At 22.9% G+C, this 24444-nt stretch overlaps 9 protein-coding genes and 2 non-coding genes across 11 annotated transcripts; 4 read left to right on the top strand and 7 right to left on the bottom strand.

The window, feature by feature from the left end:
• Window positions 1-374: 374 nt before the first annotated feature.
• DDB_G0270726 (pyridoxal phosphate-dependent decarboxylase family protein) lies at window positions 375-3134 on the bottom strand (the record flags this gene model as incomplete). Its single annotated transcript, XM_641448.1, has 4 exons — window positions 375-1203; window positions 1380-2431; window positions 2554-2850; window positions 3033-3134. The coding sequence occupies 4 exons, from the start codon at window positions 3132-3134 to the stop codon at window positions 375-377; spliced, it is 2280 nt and encodes a 759-aa protein (XP_646540.1).
• Window positions 3135-4648: 1514 nt separating this feature from the next.
• Window positions 4649-4720, bottom strand: tRNA-Thr-AGU-10. Its single transcript has one exon. It is a non-coding gene; the product is annotated as a tRNA-Thr (tRNA).
• A 626-nt stretch (window positions 4721-5346) lies between these two features.
• On the bottom strand, window positions 5347-7173 carry DDB_G0270100 (hypothetical protein; the record flags this gene model as incomplete). The annotated part of the gene is made up of 1 exon (XM_641447.1): window positions 5347-7173. One exon carries the CDS (start codon window positions 7171-7173, stop codon window positions 5347-5349), a length of 1827 nt encoding a protein of 608 aa, XP_646539.1.
• Window positions 7174-9060: 1887 nt separating this feature from the next.
• On the top strand, window positions 9061-11126 carry DDB_G0270098 (ZZ-type zinc finger-containing protein; the record flags this gene model as incomplete). Its single annotated transcript, XM_641446.1, has 2 exons — window positions 9061-9110; window positions 9236-11126. The coding sequence occupies 2 exons, from the start codon at window positions 9061-9063 to the stop codon at window positions 11124-11126; spliced, it is 1941 nt and encodes a 646-aa protein (XP_646538.1).
• Window positions 11127-11449: 323 nt separating this feature from the next.
• On the top strand, window positions 11450-14027 carry DDB_G0270096 (hypothetical protein; the record flags this gene model as incomplete). Its single annotated transcript, XM_641445.1, has 3 exons — window positions 11450-11545; window positions 11683-12087; window positions 12156-14027. The coding sequence occupies 3 exons, from the start codon at window positions 11450-11452 to the stop codon at window positions 14025-14027; spliced, it is 2373 nt and encodes a 790-aa protein (XP_646537.1).
• A 655-nt stretch (window positions 14028-14682) lies between these two features.
• On the bottom strand, window positions 14683-15461 carry DDB_G0270094 (hypothetical protein; the record flags this gene model as incomplete). Its single annotated transcript, XM_641444.1, has 3 exons — window positions 14683-15129; window positions 15163-15372; window positions 15444-15461. The coding sequence occupies 3 exons, from the start codon at window positions 15459-15461 to the stop codon at window positions 14683-14685; spliced, it is 675 nt and encodes a 224-aa protein (XP_646536.1).
• Window positions 15462-16974: 1513 nt separating this feature from the next.
• DDB_G0271030 (hypothetical protein) lies at window positions 16975-19249 on the top strand (the record flags this gene model as incomplete). The annotated part of the gene is made up of 3 exons (XM_641443.1): window positions 16975-17250; window positions 17457-17784; window positions 18969-19249. 3 exons carry the CDS (start codon window positions 16975-16977, stop codon window positions 19247-19249), a joined length of 885 nt encoding a protein of 294 aa, XP_646535.1.
• Window positions 17970-18041, bottom strand: tRNA-Asp-GUC-3. The gene has a single exon. It is a non-coding gene; the product is annotated as a tRNA-Asp (tRNA).
• Window positions 19250-19496: 247 nt separating the features above from the next.
• On the bottom strand, window positions 19497-20267 carry DDB_G0270092 (hypothetical protein; the record flags this gene model as incomplete). The annotated part of the gene is made up of 1 exon (XM_641442.1): window positions 19497-20267. One exon carries the CDS (start codon window positions 20265-20267, stop codon window positions 19497-19499), a length of 771 nt encoding a protein of 256 aa, XP_646534.1.
• Window positions 20268-20588: 321 nt separating this feature from the next.
• Window positions 20589-21362, bottom strand: DDB_G0270090 (hypothetical protein; the record flags this gene model as incomplete). The annotated part of the gene is made up of 1 exon (XM_641441.1): window positions 20589-21362. The coding sequence occupies one exon, from the start codon at window positions 21360-21362 to the stop codon at window positions 20589-20591; it is 774 nt and encodes a 257-aa protein (XP_646533.1).
• A 940-nt stretch (window positions 21363-22302) lies between these two features.
• Window positions 22303-23982, top strand: DDB_G0270088 (hypothetical protein; the record flags this gene model as incomplete). The annotated part of the gene is made up of 1 exon (XM_641440.1): window positions 22303-23982. The coding sequence occupies one exon, from the start codon at window positions 22303-22305 to the stop codon at window positions 23980-23982; it is 1680 nt and encodes a 559-aa protein (XP_646532.1).
• Window positions 23983-24444: the final 462 nt, after the last annotated feature.

The following is a 24444-nucleotide window of genomic DNA, read 5'->3' as shown; positions in this document are numbered from 1 at the left end:
ATTAGTTTTTTTATTGTTTAAATAAATTGTTTTTAAACTATCCATTTTTTTTTTTAAAATATAAAAATAATTAAAAGATAAAAATAAATAAAAAGATCATTTTAAAAAGATATAAAAGATTTTTTTTTTTTCGTATTATAATTAATTCAATTATTCGCTGACAATTCCAATTTTTTTTTTTTTCATACCGAAATTTTTATGTGTTGTGTTGCCCTAAATAATTTAATTTTGTGCACAAAAAATAATAAAAATTAAAAAATAAAAAAATAAAAAATAAAAAATGTATTTTGAGTATTTTGTTTTAAAATTTAAAAAAATACAATGAATGAATAAATAAAAAATATATTTTTTATTATTTTGATTAAATTTAAAATTTAAAGAGTTGGTTTTGAAGCCTTGGAAGCGTTAACAAATGCAGCAACAATTTTAGCGCATTCTGATTTGAACAATGGCATTGTAACATCAAAGAATGAACCTTTAGTGGTTTCGTTAGCAAAGACATCCATAACAGTTGATCTTAAAACTGGTAATTGGAATTTATTACTACCAAAAGCTGGAACATTGGTAGTGAGACCAAATCTTTGGGCAAGACTTTGTTGGAATACTTGACCATACTGATCGTTGAAAGCGGTATTTGAGAAAATTAAATCAAATTGAGCCATACCAACTTCTTTTTTATAATCAAATCTTTCATAGATTTGATTATTAACATCACAGTATTTGTTGTAATCAGTATTCCACTTACCATTGGCATCCTTGAAATTAATACCAAAACAAACGATATTTTGATCTGGTCCAACTTCAGCTAAATCAACGACGAGTTGTTGATCTTGACAAATTGTATCAACACTCTTCATTTGACCATTGGCATCGTATAATCTTGATTTGAGATTATCGAGGGTTTCCTTAGATGGTTCAATTGGTACACCAACAACTTTGAATTGATCATTATCACCACATAACCATAATAATCTCAAGTAGAAGAGTCTTGTACTTAATAAACATCTCTTTAAGATCATACCATAACCAGATTTTGATGTACGCATAATTGAATGGCTCAAATAAGCAGCAACTGCATTGGCACCAGCTTTTGAGCCTTGAATACCATAGATACCTACACTTGGTACATTTGATCCACCAATATAGGTTGCAGTGTAAACTAAAATATCTCTGAATCTCTTATTACGATAACCAATAGATGCACTAGATAAATTTTAAAAAGAGAAATTAATGTTAGGAAATTATAATGAATAAAAAAATTATAAAAAAAATAATAATAATAATAAATAAATAAAAAAAAAATAAAAAATAAAAAAAAAAGGAAAAAGAAAGAGATAGAAAAGAAAGAGATAATAATGAGAATGGAATGACATTTGTACGATTCATAATGTATATATCCTGCTTTATGTGGATCAATTGTAATTGTATCGAATTGTTTTAATGCTCTTAATTGTCTGGCAAAATGTTTGCTAGCAAATAATTCGGAATCAGTATCATTAAGATCATTTGAATATGGAACTGGAGCTTGTTTTGTTCTTGTTGGATATAAAATATCATTCTTTGGATTTTCGAGTTGATAGTCATCTTTAATGATTGAACTAAAGTAACCACCCCAAGCACAATCAGCAACTAAATTGAAGGCTAAACCTTTTTTATTCATGTCACTTCTAAGGAGAACCATACCTTCGAAATCATCGACTGCAGATTCTTCAGTGGTACCATTAACAGCCACACAATGAATAACTGGAATTTGATTTGCAACGCAATCATCTAATCTCTTCTTTAAATCAGTTAAATCAACACGAGCATGGTTATCAACTGGCAAACTAATTAATGCACCAGATCCTAAACCTAATAAAGCAGCAGCTTTTGGAATTGAATAATGAGCAGCACCTGAAGCAAACATGAGTGGATCTTTTAAGTTATGATCGTTAAAGAATTTTCTGTTACCAATTACAGATGGATGGTATTTCTTTAATAAGAAAATAACTTTGGCTTCTTCAAGATTTAAAATTTCAGCAACATCATATGGAAGTTTAACAGTTTCATCAGTGTTAATATTACTACCTTCCCATGAAGTAACTTCAATGAGTTTCTTTACTGTACCATTAGCCAATGTGACAGGAATATCTTTGGCACCTGCTAATTCTGGTTCGTTGATAAGAGCAGATTTCAAAGCAAGTGGAATAAATTTAGTCCAGTATGAAGCCCAGAAAGCTTCAATATTTGAAACTGTACCACCACAAGTTAAATGGAAGCATGGAATAATATTTTTATCTTCAAAAAGTTTCTTTTCATGTCTGTTATTAAACTTTGGAATTTTTTCTGGAAATTCCCAACCAACCATACGGGCAAGATCATTACTAACTGCCATTTCAATAAATGTGGTTACTGGACTTGCTTGAACTGTTACATTGTTTGGATTGTATAACTAAATAAAATGATTTTAATTTTAAAATATTAGAAGATATACTTGAAAAGTATATTAAATAATAATTTAAAAATATTTGGAAAAATTATAAAATCTATAAAAAATTTTAATTAAATATTTACAATAGTAGCAGTGGCACCAATTACACCAGCAATAGTAACATCAGATGTCATATGTCCTTGATATCTAAAGGATGAATATGGAAGAGAGTGTTTTAAGAAATTTAAAACTTCATCAACTTTTTTGGTCATGTCTTTTGCTGCATTGAGGTATACAGGATCTTTTTTGTAAGAATCTTCGAAAATTGGTGCATCTTCTTTGTGGAAATTGATTCTTGATTGAAGATGAGCATCAATTGCTCTTTTGAGGAGAGTCATTAATAATTCAGAATTTTCTGCTTTTGGACCTAAAAACCAAGCCTAAAATAAAAATAAAAAAAATTTAATTAATCAACAATTATTATTTATTTTTATAATTATTTTATTTTAATGATTTAATTTCATTTGGTTTTGTATTTATTAAATTATTATTATTATTATTATTATTATTATTATTATTATTATTATTATTATTATTATTATTATTAAAATTGAAAATATACCTTTGGACAATAATCAACTGAACCTTCGAGTGGTTTTAATTTATTTCTAAAGTCATCTAACTTTGGAATAAAACTTTTTGGGATTTGATCAATAAAACTCATTTTATTACTTTACTAAATTATTATTATGAAATTAATAATTAAAACTATTTTTTTTTAAAAAAAAAACCATTGCTTAAATAGTTTTAATTTTTTTTTTTTTTTTTTTTTTTTTTTTTTTTTAGTTGTAAATTGTAAATATCAAAAACTGTTTAAAAGTGAAAATTAAAATCATTAATTTATAAAAAAAAAAATAAAAAAAAAAAATCAACCATTGCCCATAATAAACCCCGCAATTTAAAAAAAAATTCTTAGTGAAGTTGAAAATTCAAATAAAAAAATAATATCTATGGTGAGTGATTTTTTATTTTTTTAAATCTCCAATCATAATTTTTTTTTTAAAAAAAAAAAAAAAAAAAATTTACCCATTTACATATACTCAAATTATTATTATTATTATTTTTATTATTCAAACTTACATAAAAATCCTAATGTAAAAAATCATTCAATTATACAATTTAATTTTTTTTTTTTTTTTTTTTTTTTTTTTTTTTTTATTTATTATCGGTTTTTTTTTTTTTATTTATAAAAAAATTAAAATCTAAATTTCTTTGCCCTGAATTATTCTTTGCTTTAAAAAAAAAAAAAAAGTTAATTGTTTGTTTTGGTTAAAAAAACTGTTCTAAATTTGAACCTGGTTTTAATATCTCTTTAAATTTTTTTTTTTTTTTTTTTTTTTTTTTTGGAGCGAAATTTCGTGAGCAATTTTAAAAAAAAGGTTTAATGAAATTAGGGATATCTTTATTTTCAATTTACTTTTTTTAAATTTGTTTAAAAAACTATTATTATTACTTATTTATTTGCCAGATCTTAAGTAAGGATTTTTTTTTTTTTCTTTGTTTATCTAGGCATTTTTTAAATTGAATTTTATATATATTAAAATAAATTGTTCCACAATAACCTATTTGGTATACTTGTAATTTTGAACTTTTTAATTTGTTTTTGGAAATCAATATGATCCTTGAATTGGTTTTAGTCTTTTAAAAGATCTAAGTTAAATTTTTTTTTTTTTTTTTTTTTTTATTGTAAGGCGATGGTTATAGTTTTATAAATAAAAAATTTATGAGGAGTAGTTTGCAAGACAGATAGCAGAGAAAATTGGAAAAAATCGATATATTAAAATTATATTTATATATTATAACTATATGTAATGTATTACATTGTTTAATATTAATAAGTTTTTAATAATCATAATATTAATAATAGTAATAATAATAAGAATAATAATGATTAACAATTAAACAATAATAATTAAAATAATAATTAATTTATTTAGTTTTTATATATTTTAGAGTTTTCGTTCGAAACTTCTGGGCCGAAAATAGAGAAAAATCAAAAATTATAAAAACTGAAAAAATGAAAAAAATAAAGTTAGTTTTGATTCACGCTTTACAGCATTTATTTTTTTTTTTTTTTTTTTTTTTTTTTTTTACCTGTATACAGCATTTATATAATATTAATTGTGTGTTCCTTTATTAATTATGATCAGTATTGGCTTAAACTTTTTAAAAAAAAAAAGGCTCCAATGAGGATCGAACTCATGACCTCTTCCTTACTAGGGAAGCGCAATACCACTATGCTATGGAGCCATTTGTGAAATTATAATTTCAAATGGAAGGTCAGGTCCGTAATTTTTTGATCCCAAAAAAAACTACATAGAATGAGGTTTAGCATCTCAAGGAGAAGCAACTAATAATTGCGTTATCCAATTCAAAAAAAAAAATTCCGTAATTTTTTATTAAATACCTCCATGAAAAAGTCCAGAAAGAAACTAAGCTCAAAAGGCAAAATTTTAAACAACTTGGACCTAAAAATCAAAGTCATCACATGGCCATTTGAATATTAACGGAGAAATATAAACAAATCCAACCTTGAACAACAATCCATATATAAAATAATCAATTAAACACATTATCCCTTTAAAAAAAAAATATTCATTTGGTAAACCCCTTTAATCTAAAAGAGAAGCAACTAACAATGCAATTCAAAGAAAAAAAGGTAGCTGCTTCTTTTGAATATTACACCAAATTTTTATTCAACTTCAAGAAATTAATTAATATATCTACAAATTAATATCATATTAAAATAACATAAAATAATAATTTATAAAATAATATATAAGGGTTATAAAAAAAAAAAAATACTCAAATTTCATTGTTAATCGTTATTAAAAAATATATAAAATATAAAAATATATAAAATATATTGTTTTTATTTAATCTTTTTTATCTTTTTCATAAATATTATTCCCATTATTCCCATTATTATTACTATTATTATTATTATTATTATTATTATTATTATTATTATTATTATTATTATTATTATTATTATTATTATTATTATTATTATTATTATTATTATTAATATTTGTATTATCACCATCTAAGGAATTTAAACTTATATTATAATTTGAATTTATTGTACCATGATGTAAATCCCAAGAAATTTCAAGATTACCTTTTGATTGTTCATTTTCAATTCCATTAAAATTGGAATTATTAGTGTTATTATTATTTTTTAAACTATTAATATTAATAACACTATTATTACCACTATTTAAACTTGGATTTGTTATTATATCATCTTCTAAATGATAATCACTATTATTATTATTATTACTATTATTATTATTATTATTATTATTATTATTATTAAATTTTGAATTTGTATTATTTATTGAATCAATTTGATTAACATTAATACCATTACAACTTTTATTTAAAGAACTTTGAACACTTGGACTTGAAACAATACAATCTGAATTTTCTAAACCACCAACTTTATTATTATTATTATTATTATTATTATTATTATTATTATTATTATTATTATTATTATTATTATTATCTTTATTTAAAACTATCATTGGAATTTCAGGTTCATAAATATCATTTTCAGTTTTTGAATGGTGACGATCAATATGTAACATTTTTGAAATTGCATTATTAATTTCATCAGTGATTTTATAAAGTCTTTTATTATACAATCTAATTACTCTAACAAAAGTTAAAGCAAAGAAAGAATAAAGAGCAGCCCAACTTGCTAATAAAGCTAAAAATTGTGGGCTTTGTCTAATTTCTTGATCTTCATAAGAATCGATTCTAAAGTAAGCTTTAAATAAAACATTATTAGTTGGATCGAAATCATCGGCACGTGGATCCATACCACCCATTAAATAAAATTCACCAAAATGTGAATCAAACATGAATCTTGGACCATTGTAAATGGTTTGTTTACGAATATAAATATCGACATTATAATTGAATGCTTTTAAATTCTTCCAAAATACACTCTTTGTACTATTGATTGGTATTGGTGGTTGAGCTAAATTTACAGATGGTACCAATGAGAATTTATTCATTAATGGATTCGATGTTGGAATTAGTTCTGTCATTACCACTGAAATTGAACCACCATAAAATACATCATCAAAAACTGCTTCTGACGCACATTGAATTGGACATGAAATATTGGTACATGAACATTTCAAAACTTTGGCTTCTAAATATTTATATGATGGCATTTCAAATGTTCCAACCATTTCAACGGCTTTACTTGGACAAATTGCTTTCTCTGTTAATAATCTTGATGCTGATGATGAACCACCTTGTTTACGTGTAAAATCACCAGTATCCTCTGTAAACTCACATGGTACTGAATCGATTGGTTCTTTAATTCTTGGTGATGAATCTTGATTGGTAATGGTTACATAGGTATATTGAACGGTTGCAATACTTGGTTCATAATAATCACCATTGGTTGCATTTCTAAACATAATACCAAGTGGAAGCGTTTGAGTTGCTTCATAGGTTGATGGTAATCTTGATGAATAAATAACTGTTGGTACACCTTTTGAAAATTGAATAATAGTTACAATCACATAAAATAAAATAATTATATAAATTATAAAACTTATCAAAACACCAAATTTTGATCTTTGTTTAAAATTTTCTTGTGATTGAATTTCTGCACCACCAAGATCCAATAAAAAAACTTTATCTTTTGTAACTTTATCTTTTAAACTAAATAATCTTTTCATTTTTTTTTTTTTTTTTTTTTTTTTTTGGTTACTTTTTTTTGATTACTTTTTTTTTTTTGATGATCACCTTTTTTTTTTTTTTTCTAAAAAAAAATTTAAAAAAATAATTATTATTATTATTGAAAAGTTTTAATTATTTTAATTTTAAATTATTATAAAATAAAAAAAAATATATTATTGTTATTATTTTTTTTTTTTTTTTTTTTTTTTTTTGTGTGTTATTGCAAGATTAGTTGTTGTGAGTGTTTTGTGAGTTTTTGTTAAGTGTGGTTGTTATTTTGGTATGAGGGTTTAATTTAATTATTTTTGAGAACAAGATTTAAAAAATAAAAAAAAAATAAAAAATTAAAAACTTAAAAAAAAAAAAAATAAAAAAAAAATAAAAATAAAAATATGTATGAATGTATTTAATTATTAATTTTCAGAACTTTTATTATTGTTATTTTTAAATTTATTGTATGATATTATGGTTACAATTTGTTTATTTTCTTAATATTAAATATTAAATAAAAAAAAAAAAAAAAAAAAAAATTCTTTGTATTAAAAAAAAAAAAAAAAAAAAAATCAAAAATAAAAATAAATAAAAGAAATTTAAAAATAAATGATGATGATCAAATAAAATTAACAGAAGAGGAAGTTGGAACTGAGGTCTGAAATTTTTATAAAAAAAAAAAAAAAATTATAAAAAAAAAAAAGTTTATTTTTGGAAAATGATCACAAAAAAAAATAAAAAAATAAAAAAATAAATTTTTTTTTTTTTTTATAATTTTTTTTAAAAAAAAAAAGTACTTGTGCAAATCAAGAACCTCTTTGGTAGATAAGATAATTTTCGAAATCAAAGTTCACTCATCTCATTTTAAACCCCCATCAATACTATTATTTTTTGAAAAAAAAAAAAAAATATGAAAATTAAATAAAAAAAATAAAATAAAATAAAAGAAAAAAATTGATCAATTTGTATTCACGATTTCGTATTTTTTTTTTATTTTTATATAATTCAAAGAATTCTTAGTACTATTTCAAAAATACTTTAAAGTTGTTTTACTTTCTTTGAAGATTTTTTTTTTTTTGTCCAGTGCTGCAAAAGAAAAAAAAAAAAAAAAAAAAAAAAAAAAAAAAAAAAAAAAAATTATCCAAATAAAAAATAAAAATAAAAATATTGTATATTGTAAGAATCACCCAAGTTTGGGCACTTTTTGTAATTACAAATATTTTTATATGGAAACTTGTGAGTAAAAATAATATGAACAATTTTCAAACTTGAATGATTTTCGCAATAATGAAATTTTTTTTTAGTGTATTATTTCTTGAAAGAAAAGTTTTGAACCCTCTTTAAAATTGGATTTAAAAATTTAAAAAAACTCTGTTTTTTTATTTATATTTAAATTTTTGTTTTTAATTTTTAATTTGTTTATATTATTTTTTTTAATTTTTATTTTTATTTTTATTTTTTTTTTTTTGAAGTTCAATTTTACAATATTTCATTTAAATTTAAAATAAAAATTGTGTAATTATTATTGATAAAAACAATTTGTTCAATTAAAAAAATAATAGTAAAAATTGAGTCACCAAATTCAGAATTTTATGAGAAAAAACTTATTTTTTTAAAAATTTAAATTTTATTTTTTTTTATTTTTTTTTTAATATTTTTCAATTATTTTTTTAATTTTTTTTTTTTATAATTTAATTTTTTTTTTTTTTTTTTCTTTTATTATTTTTTAAATTTTCACACACACTAATTATTTATTATAATAAGAACAAATTTTCGCACACATAAAAAAAAAAAAAAAAAAAAAAAAAAGAAAGAACAATTAATAAAAAAAATACTTATTCATTATTTATCTTAATAAAATAAAGAAAATATAAAAAAAAAAAAATAATAATAAAATGGTAAATCTTATTTTAAAGATCCAACACAATGATGATACTAGAAGAGTGTAAGTTTTTTTTCTATTTTTTTTCTATATATTTTTCTAAATAAATAAAAATAATATAAATTTAAAATACTAATAAAATTTTTTTTTTTTCTTCTCTTCTTTCTCTTTAAATAAATATAAAATAGATCAATGGAGAGGGATCCAACATTTTTAGAATTAAGAAAGATGACAGTTACATTTTTTAAAATTAATAGTTTTTTAATTAAATATTTTGATGAGGATAAAGATTTAATTACAATTACATCTGATAATGATTTAAAAGAAGCATTTTCAATTGCAACTACATCACCACGTACTGTTAGATTATTTGTTTCAAAAACTGAAGAAGAATCTTCATCTGAAACAATTAATAATAATAATACCACACCTTCAATTAATAATTATCAAAATCCATTATCAAACTCTGTAAATAATAATAATAATAATAATAATAATAACGATAATAATACTATGAATTTAAAACCATTAATTGATTCAATTTTAGCAAATCCAAATATTGCTCAATTAGCTTCTGCATCTGCTGTAAGTTGTTTAACACCAAAAGTTCATACAAGTGTTTATGGTATTCCAACAACTGGTACTGATCAAACTCAAATTGAAAATTTACTTTCAAATCTTGGTTCACAAAATTGGATAAATGAAATTGTTCAAAATTCACTTTCAAATATTTTTAAACCAAATGTAAATAATAATAATCAAAATCAAAATCAATCAACAACAACAAATAATAATAATACTACAACAACAACAACTACATCAACAACAAAAAATGAAGAAAAACAAAAAACTGAAAAGAATGAAAATATGGTTGAACATGTTGGAATTACATGTGATGGTTGTGATTCAAAAGTATTTGGTAATCGTTATAAATGTACAGTTTGTCATGATTATGATTTATGTTCAGAATGTGAATCACGTGGAGACCAAGTTCATCCAACTTCTCATCCATTATTGAAAATCGCACAACCAACTCCAATTTCATGTTCATGGCAACATAGTAACGCTGGTCGTAGTGGTATTCCACATGGTTTTGGTGGTGGTAGATGTACTAGAAAAGTTTATGCAGCTCGTTATTTAGCTGATATTTCAATTAAAGATGGTAGTGTCATTCCAAAGGGTTCCTCCTTTACCAAGACTTGGAGATTACGTAATGATGGTAAAACCTCTTGGCCAGAAAATACAACTCTCTCTTTCCTCTCTGGTGATAGATTCCAATATCAAACCGATATTTTTGTTCCAGTTTGTCAACCAGGTCAAGATATTGATATCTCTGTTGATTTAGTTGCTCCAACTAAAACTGGTAGATATACTGGTTATTGGAGATTATCAACTCCTGAAGGTTTTGGTTTTGGTCAATCAATTTGGGTTGATATTTATGTAATTGCTGATGAAGATGATAATAAAAAACAACAACCAATTATTCAAGAAGAAAAACAACAAGAAGAAGAACAAAAAGATGTTGTTCAACGTTTACCAGATAGCGATTCTGAAGATGAATTATTAAAACAAGAACAAGAAAAATTAGAAGAAGAGGAAGAGGAAGAAGAAGAGGAAAAGGATGAACCAAAAATTGAAGAAGAAGCCGATAGTTTTTGTTTCTTACCATTCACTCCATCACCATTTTCACCATTTTCAATTCAAAATAATGTACCAGCATCAGTTCAAGTTCCATCAGAAATTTCAAATTCATTCAATATTCCACCAGTTGCTGAACAACAACAACAAGAAAAAATAAATAACAACACAAGTAATAATTCAAATAATTATCAATTACCACCATTACCAGTAGTTGAACAAGAACAAATTATTGAAAATGTTCAACCACAAGTTGAAGAATTACCAAAACTTGAAGAATTATCAGTAAATGGTGAACAAGAAGATATTAGACGTAAATGTATTGGTACATTGGTTTCAATGGGTTTCAGTAATACTCCAAATATTATTGAAATTATCAAAAGATATAATTTCAATATCAATGAAATCATTGACCATTTATTAAGTAATCAAGAACAATAAAAAAGATCTTAGAAAATCTTTTTCTTTTTTTTTTTGTTTAGTTTCCTTTTTTTAAAAATTAATAAATAAAATTTTATATTATAAAATCAACTTTTTAACTTCTTTTCTTATATTTTAAATTTTTTTAAAAAAAAAAAACTATTTTTAAAATAAATCTAATAGTTTTTTCAGTAGAATTTCAATTAATTTTAATTTTCATTTTTTTTTTTTTTTTTTTTTTTTTTTTTTTAATTTTGATTTCCTTTTTTTTTTTTTTTTTTTACTTTTTATTTTTTTTAACTCAGATATTTTGTATATACAACCACAACAAAAAAAAAAAAATAATGAAAATTTATATTCATTATGAGAGTGAACCAGAAGAAACAGTTATCATTCAACCAATTCAAAGCGGTATTGAAACTGTTGAGCAATTAAAAAGTGTAAATATTATTTAATAATATTTTATTTTATTTAATTTTATTTTATTTTTTTTTTTTTTTTTTCATTTTATTTTTTATAATATTTTATTAATCTTTTTTTTTATTTTTTATTTTTTTTATTTTTTAAAAAAAAAAAGTATTTTTTAAATGAATACAAAAATAAACATCCAAATTCAACTTTAGGCGATTCAATTGATTTAAAGGATAAAAAAGGTAAAACACTTTTTGATTCATATTCAATTACAAAGTATTTTTCAAATTTAGATGACGGTTTCATTATAAAAGGTAATACATCACCAACTTTAAATTCAAATTCAACTTCAACAACAGTAAAAACAACAACAACAACACCAACACCAACAACAAAAACAGCAACAACAACAACACCAACACCAAATCCAATAGTAACAACAAAACAATTAAATACAAATAAAAATATAGATAAACCAAAATTAAAAGGTGTTGATGAACAAAGATATAATGGTGTTGTTAAACCACTTTTAGAACAAGCTGAAAGATTTCATTCAAATCAACAATTTAAGGTATTATTAAATTTTTTATTTATTTATATGTTTATATATTTTATATTAATTTTTTTTTTTTTTTTAAGAATTCAATTTCATATTATGAAAATGTTTTATCAATGATGCCAAATGAAAAAACATCATTATTAAGATGTTCAAATATTTATTTTAATGCAAAGAGATGGAAAGAAGCAGAGATAATGATTGAAAAAGGTATTAAATATTATCCAGAAGATATAGAATTTCATGATTTGAAAGCAAATTTAAAGATTTCAACATTAGAGTATACAGAAGCTTTGAAATCATTGAAAATCATTATGGAACTTTTAACACCAAGTCATTCAAAGTATGAAGAGTATCAAGCGATTTATGGTAAAACTTTATACGATACAAGAATACCACGTCTTCAACAAGAGGCTTGTGATATCCTAACCACTACAGTTCACAAGAATGAAAAAAATATTCAAGCATTAATTGGGTTCACTCATGTTTTAATTGAAAAAGGTCAATTGAAAGATGCAGTTCAAGCAGTTTTACAATTGTTAGGTACTCTACCAGAGATTAATAAAAAAACTCAAAAAACTAAATTCTTACCATTAAGTGGTGAAACGATTGTATTAAATGATCCATGGCAAAAAGAAAGAAAATGGACTCAAGAGAAGATATCAGATTTAATTAAATTATTAGGTGTTGATGCAATTGTTGGTGGTTTCAATGCACATGCTGTCACTCCTCAATTAATGGCATTCCTTTCAAATTATGTTAAAGAATTTGGTGCAGTTAATGAATCGATCGAATTAATTAAGAGATCCTCTTTAAAAGAACCACATCATACTTTATATAGATTATCATTAATTCATGCTTTGGAAGTAACTCAAGATTATGGTACTGCCATTGAATTTGCTTTAGACTTTTTACGTAATAATAAAGAACGTGGTTTATCACAATATTCTGATGTAAATTGTGGTACAATTTTATCAATTTTTGAAAAACATTTAAAATCATCGCCACCACAATATAAACATATCTATGAAAAACAATCATTTAAATTAGATGGTGAATCTGTTAAAGTTAGTCAAGATATTTTAACAGTTTCACCAGATTTACCAACACCAATTCCTTACACTCAAGATGAATTGGATATAATGGGGCTTTGGTTTGCAACTAGTAAGGTTTGTTATGCAAGTGGTATTTTAGAACCTTTACCAGAGTTGATAGCTTTATTAGAGAAAACTAGAGTTGGTAGAGATTTACATATGACTTCATCTCGTAATGAAAATGCTTACTTTTGTTGTATTTCAACTTTAATGCCCTATAAATCATTACCATTACCAAAGTATCGTCCAATTTATATCGCTGGTGATAGTCATTGTTTTTCAACCGCTTGGACTCCTCTCACAATTCAAGGTGAACAACGTCTTTTCCATCCTCTATTGGTAACTGGTCTAAAGATGTGGCATCTTCGTCCCTCAAGTAAATTCTATCCAAAAGTAAACTTTTATAACGTCGTTCCAACCGCTCCACCAGGCTCTGAAATAGTTTTCCAATTTGGTGAAATCGATTGTCGTGAAGGTATCATCATCTCTGTTGAACGTTGTCGTTATAAAGATGTTGAAGATGGTATGAATGTTACAATCGATTATTATATCTCTGCTCTAAAAGATTTGGTAGATAAGTATAAATATAAAATTTTCATTCATCCAGTTGTACCTGTCCTTAATGAAACTCGTCATATAGTTAAAGAATTTAATAAAATTTTTGAAAAGAAAATTAAAGCTTGTAAAGAATTTGTTTGGTTAGACTTTTTCCCAACTCTCTTAAATCCTCAGGATGAAAATTCTTTTAATACTCAATACGCCTTAGATGGCACTCATATGAATCCTTCTTATGTTCCATTAATTGAATCTTGTATAAATAATCATTATAATCAACAATTATCTTCAAGATTAATTAAATAAATTATTAAAAAAAAATAAAAAAAATAATATTAATAAAATAATAATATAATAATTAAATTAATTTCCAATTCAAACAATTCAAACCTTTTGGTGTTTATTTTTTATTTTTATTTTATCTTTTTATTTTATTTTTTTTAAAGCTTCTTTTTGTTTAATTGTAAGTTTGCCAGATTCTTTTTTAATTTCACCAATTTTTTTATTTTCATCATCAAGTGTTTTTAAAATTATACCAATCTTTCTTTGTTCAGCTGCTTCTTTACCAACTTTCCCAGCCAATTGTTTAAATTCAGAAACTTTGTTCTTTGAGATCTACGATTTCAGATTTTAAATTTGCAGCTTGATTTTTTTAAGTCCACTATTTTTGTTTAATACCTATCTTTCGGCTTCTGTTTTGTCATTTTTGTCACCGGTTACCAAAACAAGAGCATCGATGGATTTACCAACAAATTCTGCCAATCAAGGTCGTTGTTCTTTGTAGGAAATTTTTAGCAAAACGTAATGCATGTTCATGTTGATTAATTGCAGCAATATACCTGAATACGATAATCAAAAAAAAAAAAAAAAAAAAAAAAAAATTAAAAAAAAAAAAAATTATAATGTGATTTTTATAATTGAGTAATTTAATAATAATAAGTTTTATTTTATTTTACAAATTTTAAGCTTCTTTTTGTTTATTAGCAAGTTTGTCAGATTCTTTTTTAATTTCATCAATTTTTTTATTCTCACTATCAAGTGTTTTTTCAATTTCATCACAACATGCTTTAACTATTGCTTCAGCTTCAGCTTTACCAGGTAAATTTGACATGACTTCATCAAAGTTCTTTTTAACACCAGTAATTGTATTACTTGCAACAAAATTAATTTGAGCTAATGCTAACCAATTTAAACCTGATGATTTAGTTTGATTGGTGAAATCAGTTTGATATATAACACTAAGCTCAGCGATTTCAGCGAGATCTTTAATATTACCAATATCAGATAATGAATCACATTGAGCTTTAACTTGTAACCAAAAGAGACGAGTATTTTCAAAGTTTGTTCTAACTCTACCCATTGTTTTAATGGTAATTTCTAAACTTTTAATTGAAACTTCTAAATAATTCTATTCAACTGCTAAATTCTTTAATTGAACTACATTTTGAGCTAAATCAGCATTTGATTTTCTTTGTAAATCTTGATATTCAGATTTCAATTTCATATAGGCAGCTTCTTTATCTTCACTTTTGGCTCTTGCTTTATATTCATTGGCCATTTCTTTAACAACATTACTTAATGATTCACCTAATTCTTTAAGAGCATCTTTAATTTCTTTAATTTCTTTTCCTAATTTTTCTTTTTTTTGTTTCTTTTCTTCGGAATCTGGTTCAGCTTCAACTTTTTTCAATTCAGCCGATTATTATAATCAATTGGAACTACTTCTGCTGATGAACTCATTTCTATTTTTTTTTTTTTTTTTTAATTGAAGATTTTTTAATATTTGATAAAAAAAAAAAAAAAATAACTATTTATATTAAATTAAATAAAAAAAAAAAAAAAAAAAAAAAAAAGAAAAAAAAAAATAGAAATGATTTTTAATATTCTTTTGGGAATCAAAAAACATAATATTTTTTTGTGTTGGTTATAAAAATATTGATTGTGGATGAAGTGTATAAACATTTTGTTAAAAAAAAACGAAATTCAAAGAATTGAGAAATAACAAAAAAAAAAATAAAAATAAAAATAAAAAAATAATAATAATATCTCGTTGATAAGATTTTTATATTATAAATAAAACAATATTAAAATTTTTATTTGGCGTGCAAGGTTTCAATTTATTAAGCAAATATCTTCAATGTCGATCGACATGTTTATAATTAATAATATTTTAATTTTTTTTTTTTTTTTTTTTTTTTTTTTTTATTTATTAATTTTTATTTTCTTTAAACCAAAGTCTATAAATAATAATAAAATAAAAAAAAAAAGAAAAAAAAAAAAATTAATCAAAAATGAATTCTTTTATTTTAAAACAATAAAATAAAATTAATGAAATACTTATTTACAGAATTAATATTTAAATAAATAAATCAATAATAATTAAAGCCTTAATTATCCAAAATTGTTTTAAAAAAAAAATTAATTAAAAATAAAAAAAAAAAAAAAAAAAAAAAAATTAAAATAAAATGTTTGCTATCAAAATGTCAAAAGATATCGATTTTTTGAGATTACAAAAATTTAATTTTATTTTTATTATTTTTTTTTATTTTTTATTTTTTTTAATTTTTTATTTTTTATTTTTTCATAATTTTTTATTTTTTTTTTATTTTTTTTATTTGGTTGTTTAAAAATTAATAGGGAGACTCACACCCACTTTTTTTTAAGTAAAAAAAAAAATAATTTAAATATTAAATCCCACCAAACCACACCCACACACACTACTTATTTATACATTATAAAGTATTTGTGTTTCAACTATAACAACAACAATAACAACTATAAAGAGATAATATTATAAATCTTATCATTGGAAAAATAAAAGAGAAATTGTAAAAATTTGTAAGTGGTATAAAGGTAAATATCAAATCAAATACACTATTTCAATTATATAGTTGTAAAGGAAAATTTCCTTTTTTTTTTTTTTTTTTATATTTTTTTTTATTTTTCATTAGCACCCTTTTTATTATTTATTTTTTTTTTTATTATTCTTTCCAGATTCCTATCATAGTAATCTTATCTATTTCATATCAATATATTGTTTATTTATTTATTTATTTTAATAATAATTTTTGATAATAATAATATGAAAATAAAATAAAAACATTTTTTTTACTCTTTTTTTTTTTTTTTTTTTTTTTTATTGCACAATTACTAATTTATTTATTTTTTAAAACCTATAAAAATTTATTTGTTTATTTGTTTATAGGATTTTTACAAATAAATATATATAGTCAAAATAAAATAAAATAAAAAGATGATAGATGCACAAGCATCAAATAATAATAATTTTAAAATTAAAGGGTACTCTGGTATTTCTTTTTTATATTCAAATTGGACATATTCATTTTTATTGGTAGTTCAATTAGTTGCGTTAGGATTTTTTCTACAAGGTTTAATTATATATTTTCAATATGACAAATCAAATGATTGGAGAGTAGGTCTTTTATGGGCTGGTGCTATCATTGCCACTGTATCTTGTATTTTTATTTCAATTTCAACTTTTGCAAATAATCAAACGTTTTTTAAAATTGTATGTTAATATTTAATAATAATAATAGTTAAAGTATTAGTAATTAGAGAGACAGAGAGTGACGGACAGAGAGAGAGAGAGAGAGAGATAGATAGAGGAGTTCAGTAATTAGAGCCAGTGAACATAATAATAAAGAAAAGTTTTAGGATTTTAAACATTTTGACACTAACCTTTATTAAATTTAATATTTTCATTAATAATAAAAGGGGTTATTCTTTGTTGGAATAACACTTATAATTACATTATTGGATATAGGGTTATTGGTATCAACAAAGAATAGTAATATAGGTGATTTACAATATTGCAGTAAAGAAAAATCGATTGAACCATCTACATGTGTTAAATTATGGGGTCAACAATTTTGTGGTAATTACATAATTCTACAATGTGCTCAACTCTCAAGAGGTTTTAAAAAACTATTATTGAGTCAAGCTGCAGTTTCTTTAGTTCAAGCATTTTATATTGGTCTATCGCTTTTAAAACTATTTAGACAAACAAAACGTAAATCAAGTTCATCATATCGTCCATTAATAGGTTAATTCGTAAAAACAATAATAATAAATTATGTATTATATATATAAAAAAAACAAACAAGAAAAAAAAAAAAAAAAAAAAAAAAAAAAAAAAAAAAAAAAAAAAATTAAAATATTCATTTTATGGTTAAAATACAATCACGAATTAATTTTACGAACTTCGGATTTTAAAATTTTCCTAAAAAGCTCCCTGTCCGGGAATTGAACCCGGGCCTTTCGCGTGACAGGCGAAAATCCTCACCACTAGACCAACAAGGATTAGCTGTGAAAATTCAAATTTTTTTACTCATTAAGATCTACAATAGGCCCTGATAGTGTAGGTTTACAATACTATCATCAAATCTGGGGAGGTAGTTTTCAAAACCATCCGACGGCATAAGCGAAGCCGTTGGTTAGTCAGTTACTGCAACGGTAAACGTGTGGACGAGACACTTCAAGTAATGGGAAGGAGGCTGGTACCTCTGAGCCGTCGCGCTCACACCAAATAAGTCGATAAAAGTAAAAATATATATAAAAAGACGAATGGCGAGTGAGTGGCGCGAGAGATGAGAGCGAGTGTCTGTCTCGAAAGTGGCTTAAGGTTTCACCGATATTATGAGTGGAGGATGGGTAGTTGTCGCACCATCAACTTCAAGACCCGCCATACTGTCGCTCATAAGACAAGAAAACAAAGCAACAAATAAAGAACAAACCAAAAAATTCCAAAACATCATCTCTACACAACTAGAAAGTTTCAGCAAAAACTGGAACTCCCCTCCACATAGTAACGCTCCCATCAAACCTCAACAAATATATTACATCTCTAAACACAATATTCAACCTTCAATCTTAAAAAAAAAAAAAAAAAAAAAAAAAAAAAAAAAAAAAAAAAAAAAATATATAAAAAAAAATAATAATAACTGCCCACCTCGAAATAAGAGACTCTGTAATCTAATAAATAATAAAATGAGATTTATCTCAAGAAGAAGAAACCAATAATTGCGTTATTCCATTCAAAAAAAAAAACAAGATCTACAAAAATCTCCCTAGTTTTGTCATTTTATTTAATTGACAATTTTGTCATTTGTGTATTATCAATTGTAAAAAACATTATATTGTTATTATTGTATTAATAATTGAAATATACAAATGACAATTACAGCAAAGTATAAAAAAGGTAATGTAAAAATAATATAAAAAATAAAGATTTACAAAGAAAATCAAATGCTGATTTAGCTCAAAATGTAGTTCAATTAAAGAATTTTTCAATTGAAAAGAATTATTTAGAAGTTTCAATTAAAAGTTTAGAAATTACCATTAAAACAATGGGTAGAGTTAGAACAATCTTTGAAAATACTCGTCTCTTTTGGTTACAAATTAAAGCTCAATGTGATTCATTATCTGATGTTAGTAATATTAAAGATCTCGCTGAAGTTGCTGAACTTAGTGTTATATATCAAACTGATTTCACCAATCAAATTAAATAATCAGGTTTAAATTGGTTAGCATTAGCTCAAATTAATTTTGTTGCGAGTAATACAATAATAAAATTTAATTCAATTATTTTAAAAATTAATATCATTTCTAATTATCTTAGTTTTCTATTTAATTATTTTGTGTTTTTTTAAATAATTAAATTAAAAAGTATATTAATATAAATTATTTAATGTTTTAAATAATAAATTAATTTAATTAGTTTTTAATTTTAATTTTTTAAAAAAAGTTAATAAATGTTTAAATTAATAAGATTAAACCATTTTTTGAATACAATAATTTTAAGTTATCTTGAATTTCTAAAACCATATTAATATCAGCATCTAATAATTCTTTACCTTGATTAGTTTCGTCAATTAGTATAAGACACTTTGATTTTAATAATTGTAAATTCAATTTAAAATCTTCATTTTTAGTTTTTTGAATTCCTAATTCCTTAAGTTTGATTTCTAAATTACCTCTCTGTTCATTTAAATAAATATTTTTACAATTGGCATCATTAAGTTTCATTTCAATTTGATTTTTTTTTTGTTCAAATTCTGAATAGTTTGTGCCCTTTTTACCTAATTCATTTGCCAAATTATTCATTTTACCCTCCAATTCTTTAATACTGTTTGTACATAAAAAAACAATATCTTCAATAATTGAACCAATAGGATTTAATATAGAATATATTATACTCAATGCATCATCTTTTGGCTTTTGAGAATTCATTTGACTAGCCAATATTTCAATTTCTGCTAAACCTTTATCAATTTCACTTTGTAAATCCTTCATTTCACTTTCTATACTTTCCAAATCACTAGTATTCTTTTCCTTTTCTTCTTTTATTATAGAAAGTTCTTCTTCATTTTTTACTATTTCTTCAGTAATTAACTGTAATTGATTCTTATCTTGTTCAATTAGTTGATTTTGATCTTCAATAACCTTATTTAAAATTAAAACTCTTTCTTCAAGAATATTATTTATTTTATTTAGTATAACTAATTTTTCTTTTTCTTCTTCATCCATTTTCTATTTTAAAAAAAAAATTAAAAAAAGAAAAATTGATATTTAATTTAAAAAGGTGGTATATAAAATTAAAAAAAAAAAATAAATGAGGTTTTGTGGGTTTAAAAAAAAAAAAATCTCACGATTATCGTTGATTTTTTTTTTATTTCAATTTGGGTGGTTTGAATAAAAAAACTATTTTCTAATAAATATAGAAGGATATTTTTATTTTTTTAATAAAAAAAAATATCTTTAAACTTCAATAACCATCAAAATTCTAAAATACATTTTTTTTTTTTTTTTTTTTTTTTTTTTTATTATTATCATTTTTTTTTTTTTTTTTTAAATTAAATATAAAGGAATATTATTTGATGAAAATAATGATTTTAATTTTTCTTCAATTTCTAAAACTAAATTAATACCAACATCTAATAATTCTTTACCTTGGTTTGTGTCATCAATTAATAGTTGACATTGAGATTTTAATAATTCTAATTGTAATTTCAAATTTTCATCTTTTGTTTTTTGAATACCCAACCAATTTAATTGTTTTTCTAAAACATATCTTTTTTCTTCTAAATCATTTTTAATATGATCAACCTTTGATAGGACTCTATCCATTTCTTCTCTCTTGTATTGAAATTGATTTAAAGCTTGAGATTTTTGATTTAATTCATTTACCAAGTATCCAATTCTAATTTCTAATTCTCTAATGTTATTAATTAAAGAATTTATTAAATCACCAATTAATGCACCAATTGGATTGAATATATGATTTAAAATATTCAATGTTTCATTTGGTCTTTGCGCTTCAATTTGGGCAATTAAATGTTGGATTTCATTTTTATTGGATACAATTTCATTTTGAAAATCTTTCATTTGGCTTTCCATATGAGCTAATTCTTCAAGTAATTTATCTTTTTCTTTTCCAATTTGAATACTTTCTTGTTCATTATATACAATTTCTTGTGTCAAAGATTTTAAATTATTTTTATCTTGTTCAATCAATACTTTTTGTTTTTCAATTTCATCAGATGTAATTGAAATCCTCTCCTCAATTATACTATTAATTTTATTTAATTTAGCTAATATTTTTTCTTTTTCTGCATTATCCATTTTTTTATTTTAATTCTTTTTATATTTATTATTATTGTTATTTTATTATTATTATTATTATTTATTTTTATAATTTTTATTTTAATGCAATTTTTTTAAAAATAATATTAACAGTGAATAAAATTAAAATTAAATAAAAAAAAAAAAAAATTTTTAGAAAATAAATAAATAAAAAAACAGTTTATTTATTGAATTTAAAAATTATCCTCTGATTTAACCCATATCAGTTGAATATTACATTGATTATTGCTTATATATATTTAGTTTATAAATAAAATAAAAAAAACACTAAAAAATTCAAACACAAGTGTGTGAAATTATGATATAATGAGATGTGCATTTTCAATACATTAAATAAAAATAAAAAAATAAAAAATTAAAAAAAAAAAAAAAAAAAAAATCAATTCACTTTTGACCCCTCCAACCATATTTCATATGTAAAAAATTAAAAAAGATAAAAATAAAAATTGGATTTTTTTTTTTTTGTAAATTGTAATGGTTGGTTATCTCATTAACTATCATTTTCAACCATTCCAAAAACAAATCAAAAATAAAAAATAAAAAAAATAAAAAATAAAAATAAAAAAATAAAAAAATAAAAATAAAAAAAAATAGTTTCATAGAAAAAATAATAATCAAATTTAATAAAAAATTGTGGCAGTTATAGTGAAAACATCTAGATGAGATGGAGTTGAAACTAATTTTTTTTTTTAATTTAAAATTTTTTTTTTTATTTTTTTATTTTTTAATATAAATATTTTTTTTTTTTTTTTTTTTATTGTTATTAAAATTAATATTTTTAAATTCAAATTCAAATAATTACAATTAAAAAAAAAGTAAGAACTAATTCCTCTTTTATTAATTTATTTTTTTTTTCCTTTTTATACTAATTTTTTTTTTTTTTTTTTTTTTTTTTTTTTTTTTTTTCATAAAAATAGAAATGAGTTCATCAACAGAAGTAGTTCCAATTGATTATATTACCGTTCCAGTTAAAGTATGGGAAGATATTCCAAAAGCTGTTCAATGTAGTCCAAATGTTACAGTTGCTGTTAATAATAATTTAAAATTATATGCTTCAATTTCTGTAAATGATGCTATGAAAAGTTTAGCAACCGTTGGTGATTTATTAAAAGTTGCCAATGCCGCCGCTCATGGATTCCCTTGTAGTGTTCCAATCATTGCAATTTTATCTGATTATCAATCATTAGTAAATGATACAGTTAATACTTGTTCAACATTTGTTTTCAATTGTATTGGTGCCATTAATCAACATGCACTTGCATTACGTATTGCTGCTGATTTCCCTCAAAAAGCAATGGCTATGATTAGTAAAACTGCTGAAAAAGCTAAAGAAATGGCTGAACAATCTCAAAAGTTGGTTGATTTCGCTAAAAAATTAGTTGACAAATCCACTGAAGCTCTTACAATGGCAACGGGTGATCAAAAAGACACAATGGCCGCTGAAAGAGAAGTCCAAAAGAAACAAGGTGAACTCGAAGCCCAAGCTGCAAAATTACAATCTGAAATTGCAGATCTCAAAGAACAAGTTGCTGAATTTAAAGAATTAGCCGAAAAAGCTGGTAAAGAAGCTGCTGAACAAAGAAAGATTGGTATGATTTTACAAATTGTTGGTGCAGTCACTAAACCATTAGCTCAATTAGCTGGTCCAATCATCTCTGCTGCATCGGGTGCAGGTGTTGCTGGTAGTGCTGGTAAAATCCTTGGAAATTTAACAGGTGGTGGTAAAACTGAAGATGAAAAGGAACCAAAAAAAGAAACCGAAAAACCAACTGGTGATGACGCAACTTCACAAATAAAAGATAAGAAAAAGAAATTAGAAAAAAAAGAAGATGATAAAACAAAAGAATTGGAAGAAAAGAAAGATGAATTGAAAAAAGTTGAAGCTGAACCAGATTCTGAAGAAAAGAAACAAAAGAAAGAGAAATTAGAAAAGGAAATAAGCGAAATTAAAGATGCTCTTAAAGAATTAGGTGAATCTCTTAGTAATGTCGCCACTGAAATTGCCAATGAATATAAAGAGAGAGCTTCCAAAAGTGAAGATAAAGAAGCTGCGTATATGAAATTGAAATCTGAATATCAAGATTTACAAAGAAAATCAAATGCTGATTTAGCTCAAAATGTAGTTCAATTAAAGAATTTAGCAGTTGAAAAGAATTATTTAGAAGTTTCAATTAAGAGTTTAGAAATTACCATTAAAACAATGGGTAGAGTTAGAACAATCTTTGAAAATACTCGTCTCTTTTGGTTACAAGTTAAAGCTCAATGTGATTCATTATCTGATGTTAGTAATATTAAAGATCTCGCTGAAATCGCTGAACTTAGTGTTAAATATCAAACTGATTTCACCAATCAAATTAAATCATCAGGTTTAAATTGGTTAGCATTAGCTCAAATTAATTTTGTTGCAAGTAATGCAATTACTGGTGTAAAAAAGAACTTTGATGAAGTCATGTCAAATTTACCTGGTAAAGCTGAAGCTGAAGCAATCGTTAAGGCATGTTGTGATGAAATTGAACAAGCACTCACTGAAGAAAATAAAAAAATTGATGAAATCAAAAAAGAATCTGACAAACTTGCTAATAAACCAAAAGAAGCTTAAATAATTTTTTTAATTATTTATTTATTTTTAACAAATAGTTAAAAAAAAATAAAAAAAAAAATAATTAATTATTTTAATTAATTTTAATAAAGCTATTATAAAATTTTAAATTTTAATATTAATTTATTTTGTTTATTTTTAATGAAAGGATTTGAATTAATTGAAAAAAAAAAAAAAAAAACTTATTTTGATAATACCAGTCATAAAATTATTTTTTTATTTTTTTTTTTTAAAAATAGAATAAACCTTTTAAATCTGGTTGACCCTTTTTGACATTAAACACTATATTTTTTTTAATGTCATGTGAGTTAGTGTTTAATTTTTTTTTTTTGAAAGTAACAACAACAAAAATTACAAAAATTAATAAAAACTTTTTTTGTTGGTGCCATCACTTCAAAAAAAAAAAAAAAATAAAAATTAAATAAAATAAAATAAAATAAAATAAAATAAAAAAAAAAAAAT

The sequence above is a fragment of the Dictyostelium discoideum genome (assembly GCF_000004695.1).
Source record: "Dictyostelium discoideum AX4 chromosome 1 chromosome, whole genome shotgun sequence".
Classification (NCBI taxonomy): Eukaryota; Evosea; class Eumycetozoa; order Dictyosteliales; family Dictyosteliaceae; genus Dictyostelium; species Dictyostelium discoideum.
This window is presented reverse-complemented; position numbering and strand designations above follow the sequence as displayed.